A 6,008-nucleotide genomic window follows, 5' to 3' on the forward strand; every position below is an offset into this window, starting at 1 on the left:
GATTTTCATCCATTACTAAATAAAGAGTCTATTTTTATTAAAATTCATTCTAATTATTGAGAATTTGATTTCAATTTAAATACTTCAACCAAACATGAAACACCCCTAAGCTTGTAAAGTGTGTGATTAACAAGATGGCCTTGCAATTGTTGTATATGAATCTTTATCAATAACATTTTTAATCTAAATGATCTCAAAGGTACATTTCTGTTTTATCTTTTAATGAAACACCATTTACTTAATTTTAAAAATTGTGAGAGTTTATAAATTCGTTATTCAGTTTTCACTTTCATATTTGCAAATATAGAACATTTGCCACCCCACAAACATACAAACACTTGCTTTAATATTCTTATTGGTTATTTCTTCTTTTAATTCTTTTTGTCTTTGAACAAATAAAATTATTATTTGAACTACAACTATTTAGGTTTAATTATGAGTATGTTATTAATTGATGGAATAGTGAGTTCTATAATAATTCAATAAGTCCAACTTAACGACTAATTAAAGAGTGTATAATGGTTAAAAAAAAAAGTGTATAATGAATAGAGATCCACTTTAGTTGCCTTAGTCAAGGCTATTATTCGAGATGTGTGTACAATCATATATGCCTTAGGGCAACCTTAATAGGGGGTTCATCACCAAATTTTAAAATAGTAAAATCCCCTTAGGTTAGATTTTGACAAATGGGAATGCAAAATTTTCACAAAATCTTCCTCCTGCAATTCAAAGAATCATGTCAGAATTTTTAAAAATCTTCCTCCTGCAATTCAAATAATTAAAATATGGAATTTATAGTAGTCCAGGTGATCTTGCTTATAACCCATCTGCAAGGGTGGATGCCCGCATGGGTAGCTCAACTGGTCATAGAGGTGAAACTTTGGAAGAATGACCAGTGGGAGTAATCTCTCAAAGTGAGGGGGGCTCCTTGTGCGTAGTGAGCATCGGTCTAGCCTCTATGGTTCATGTTCAGGGACGGAGGCACCTTAAGGGGTAGGGTGGCCTTGGCCCCCGCCCCCCCCCCCCCCACACCCCTACCCTCACCTTAAATTTTTTAGTAAATATGTATGTATATATTGATGTAATAGGGATAAAATACACTTTTGGCCCCCCTCTAATTTTTTTTTTTATAAGAAAAATCTATTATGTTTATATTAAATAAACTCAAAATATATATTAAAGTTCAAATTCATTAAATAAAAAGAAATAAATCAAATAATTAAAGTGACCATTTTTCTTTATTATCTTATTTCTTTTATCAAGATTTTAATAATGAATGGCATCAAGTATACATTTTAATTTAAAAAAAAAATCTCCAAATTTGATATATATATGGTGCAATTAATTATAATGTGGACTAACATTGTAAATTTTTTCTACTATATTGGCCCCCCCCAACTCAAGTTTTCTGGCTCCGTCCCTGTTCATGTTCAGTTGAGTCATCGGGCCGGGGTGTGGGGGGCCCTTAGGGTTGGGGTTCAACTTTTGGAAGAATAATTAAAATATGGAAATAAAATGATAGGGCCGAATAATTAAAATGTGAAGTGGTACTCATGGACTAACTTTTGTGATAAGTTATTGCCTTGGATCAATCGTTATATCCTACACCACGGCGCACATAGTACTGTGCGCCGCGCGCCTCCCAAAACGACGTCGTTTTGGGGTAGTGTTGGGAGACGCGGTAGGAAGTTGCTGAGATTATGTGTATTTGTTCACAACGTTATGTGTATTTGTTCACAACGTTATGTGTATTGGTTCATACAGTTATGTGTATTTTTTATACAATTATGTACATTCTTTTTATACAATTATGTACATCCGAATCAGAAAATTTGTGTGTATTTATGTTAAGAGTTGATGTGTATTATGTTAAAAATTTATGTTTATTATGTATTATGTTAGATTATGTGTATTATCTTTTAAAAAGAGTATGTATATTTTGTTATATAATTATGTACATTCATGTATAACATTATGTGTATTCTAGTATAACATTATGTACATTCTTGAACAGCGGGTTTTTTTTTTAAAGAAAGACTGTTGCCATTCACTGGGGCGGGAAATTTCAAAAAAAAATAAAATAATTAAAACGACGTCGTTTTGCATCTGGGCGCATAGTGCAACGCGCGCCGTGGTGTAGGATATAAATTGCCGTCTTTGATGGGGTGTTTCATGTTTGGTTGATTTCTTTTGATTTCTATCCATTATTAAATAAAGAATCTATTTTTATTAAAATTCATTTCAATTATTGAGTATTTGATTTCGATTTAAATACTTCAACCAAACATGAAACACCCCTGCTTCGGAAGCATTATGTTGTAGAATCGGGTCCACCTTGCAAGGTGGATACGGTTCTATGTTCATAATTATTGAACTATATGTTCATAATTATAAAGTGAGTGAATTCCATTTTTGGTCCTACTGTTATAGGGGCGTTTCCAATTTTAGTCCACCTTAATTTTTTTTGCCACTTTATAACCACTATTATTGAATGTGTTCCATTTTTAGCCCCACAGTTAGTATTTTCATCAAGAGGCCGTGTAATCTAGGGGTATTTTGACCTTTCTTCTCATCCAAGACTATGTTTGACTAAAGAAATGAGAACATTATACCTAAAACCTATGAAACCTCGCTGGTTCATGTTGGAACGAACGAAACGATGTAGCTTTGGCTTCCCATTCTCGTTGTTCGAAGAGTCATCTTCGAATATCGGAGGAGGAGGACGAACCGCCTGGATTAAAAAAGAAGAGACAAACATAAAAAGACCAAAATACCCTTTGATTATACGGCCTCTTGACGAAAATATTAACGGTGGACTAAAAGTGGAACACATTCAATAACAGTGGTTGTAAAGTGGCAAAAAGAATTAAAGTGGACTGAAATTGGAAATGCCCCTATAACAGTAGGACCAAAAATGGAATTCACTCTTATAAAGTTAGATATTCATAATTTTTGAACTTCATATTTATAATTACTATATTCACAATTACAAAACTCTATGGTCATAATTACTGAACTATATGTTTATAATTATAAAGCTACATATTCATAATTTTTGATTTCATATTCACAATTATTGAATCTCTATATTCATAATTACATAACTATAGGTTCATAATTATGTTCACAACTCTATATTCATAATTATAGAACTATATGTTCATAATTTTTAAATTATATATTCATAATTATAGAATTATATGTTCATTATTTTTGAGTTATATATTCATAATTATGAACAATTTTAAAATCGTGTCAACCTTACAAGGTGGAAAAAGATTCTACAACATAATTTGCCCTGGGAACTTGGGAATTGGGATGCCGTAAGAGACTAAAATACTCAGGACTTAACAGTAATTTACTGCGATTAGATAATTTTCCTAACGCTGCCACCTAGACGATCCTCCGGCTAAAGCCACGTTCCTTGTTCTACGCTCTTCACTCCTGATTCCTTTCTACTCTCTTCACCGACCCTCCTTCGTCTGCAAGTCTGCTACTGCTCTCTCGCTCTCTCTCTCTTTTCTGATCATTAATGGCGGAACTGAAATTCATCGTTGTCCTTGTATTGTCTCTCTGTGCGATCTTTCCTCTGAGCTCAGCCACGTCCAATGACTTTCAGTATTGCAGTACGTTCCTCATTCCCCTTTGACCTTTTTTTCCCCCAAATTTATTACTGCCTATTATTATTATTGTTATTGTTGTTGTTGTTGTTGTAATTGTAGTTGTCAGTTCATTCGATCTAACAGTCGCCGAATTTTACTTGCCACAAACCAATTAGCTAATTCTTTTATTTTAATTTTTTCCTACAGTTTCCTAGATGCCTAGATTCAGGGGTTTAGATCCTAGTTTGATCGGTTCGTTATTTGTTCGTCAAAATTACTAACCGAGTTCACTTATTTGATAAAAATTGGATTTCTAGGGTCAGCTAAAATAAGGCATCTTTCTTTCTAGGTGAATTTGTTTAGCGGTATTATCTTTTGATATATTTTCTAGGTTTTGCTTGTTATTAATTACGGAATTTAAAAAAAAAATTTTTAAAAAATTAATCCAAGGTTCAATAAATATTGTAAAAATATTCTTAAAATTCACCTCCCAAAAGGTTGAATCCCGAACTCCAAATGGCTTAGCAGACACGGCCAAAATGCCTACTAAATCATTGAGCTAAGCTTGTGTGGACAATATTCTTAACATTCTTTTATGGCGTTTTGTTGTATTGGACTTTTAGTAGTTGCTGAAAACTTGGAGTTAGTGTGATTTGTATGTGGTTTACCAATAGCTTGTCCTTCTTTTTATTTTGTTTTATTCTTTTCTTTTTTCAAGGATTTTCCTAATATCATACGTGCAGGCAAGAAGAAGAACTATGATGTGAAGGTCACTGGAGTTGACATAACACCTTCTCCTGTGCAAAGAAGTGTGGACACCACTTTCAGTATAGCTGCTTCCACAGGTGATGGGCTTATTGAATTCAGTTTCGTAGGAGTAGTTTTTTCATCCCATATTTTATGCGATGTATATTTTTATATTGACTGACAGTTGTACATATTTTGTGTGGCTATTCATCACAAAGTGGCATAGTCGTTCATTGGTTGCTCATTTCTAATGAATCAGCAAGATGATAAGTGTTTGCATAGATTGTGTGCATTCATTCTATCCAATCCATCTTTCTCTTATTGAAGTATGCACTATGAAGAAAGAGGAGATGAGTCAGGAGTGTAAGACTAAGATGGATAATAGAGGTAGTATTTAACCAAGTAGGCAGCTCTAATTGCATCCCTCAACAAAACGAACAAACAAAAAAAAGAGTAACACTAAAGAGGGATAATAAAAATGTTATTTAAACTTGAACATAAAAGGTTGATCTCATTAGCAACCATCAATGAAAAATGAACCATTTATTATCATCAATGAAAAATGAAGAAGATACTGTTGAATAGGGGAGAATTCGTCTTAATGAATCAGCAAGATGCTCCTGGAGGCCAGGAATTGCATATTGTTTTATAAATACAATATTAGATTCGTCTGTATGTACTCCATTTATTATCATATAGATTTTACTTTTTAGTTAGCTGGACTCTAGAGTTCTCTTCCCTGTTATTAATTACAATGCCGGAAGTTTGACTTAGATTTGTCATTTCAGATAAAAGCATATCTTCAGGAAAACTGACGGTTGAAGTCAAATACTTCTTCTTTAGCGTCTACAGTGAGGACCACGACCTCTGTTCAGAGACATCTTGCCCTATTCCTGCTGGTGATTTTGTCATTGCACACACCCAAGCTTTGCCTGGGTATACACCCCCGGTAAGACTTCTTTCCAGTTCTTCTAATTTAGTCATGCTTATATTGATGATGCCCATTCTGCACATTTCCTCCTTAAGAATCATGTTTAATATTTCATTTGTCAAGACAACGTCCTAAAAGCCCATCTGCTTTTGTTCAGAAGTGAATTGGTGATTTTTTTGTATTGCTAGAGCTCTATGAATTTGATAGAATGATTCTGGTTTTGGAAGATGGGTTCTTCATTCTCCTTTTATTTTATTGTGATTTGCCTCTGTTGGTGTTGGGGGTGATCGCATTCTTTTGTATACATTTAAGATAAGAACATGGTAACTACACTATCTTCCTTTTCCCGGCATAGATCATCCTATCACCTGACAATGTTTGGAAAATCCAGGGCTCCTACACTCTTACAATGAAAGTGAAGGATGAAAAGAACAACGAGTTGTCATGTATCACCTTCGACTTCAGCATCGGATTTCTTGCAGAGGAACCCAAGGCAGTTGCTGATAGCTAGGCACTTGAGGACTCATCACCTACTTGTTATTGTAGTCCTCCCACTATCAATGTGATCCCTTTCGTTGTTCTTCCCAGTGTCTTTTTGTCTGGTTTGTAAAAATACCTTAGACAAGCAATGCGTGGCCGGGCATATATCTTCTCAGCTATGTCTCTGCTGCTACTTTTTAATTAACAAGACTATGAATACCTGTGGTTACTCTGTTACATGTTCATTA

General features: G+C 34.0%; 1 protein-coding gene across 2 annotated transcripts; it reads left to right on the forward strand.

Moving 5' to 3' along the window:
* Nucleotides 1–3,299: 3,299 nt before the first annotated feature.
* LOC109150434 (putative phosphatidylglycerol/phosphatidylinositol transfer protein DDB_G0278295) lies at nt 3,300–6,008 on the forward strand. Of its 2 annotated transcripts, none has more exons than XM_019298348.1 (4): nt 3,300–3,626; nt 4,346–4,447; nt 5,138–5,298; nt 5,672–6,008. In XM_019298348.1, exons 1-4 carry the CDS (start codon nt 3,533–3,535, stop codon nt 5,789–5,791), a joined length of 477 nt encoding a protein of 158 aa, XP_019153893.1. In that variant the 5' UTR covers nt 3,300–3,532; the 3' UTR covers nt 5,792–6,008. The 2 variants fall into 2 exon arrangements, with proteins under 2 accessions (XP_019153893.1, XP_019153890.1); XM_019298345.1 differs by lacking the exon at nt 5,672–6,008 and adding an exon at nt 5,409–5,642 and having other exon boundaries at nt 5,138–5,361.

This window comes from Ipomoea nil, unplaced genomic scaffold (assembly GCF_001879475.1).
Source record: "Ipomoea nil cultivar Tokyo-kokei standard unplaced genomic scaffold, Asagao_1.1 scaffold0268, whole genome shotgun sequence".
In the NCBI taxonomy this organism is placed as follows: domain Eukaryota; kingdom Viridiplantae; phylum Streptophyta; class Magnoliopsida; order Solanales; family Convolvulaceae; genus Ipomoea; species Ipomoea nil.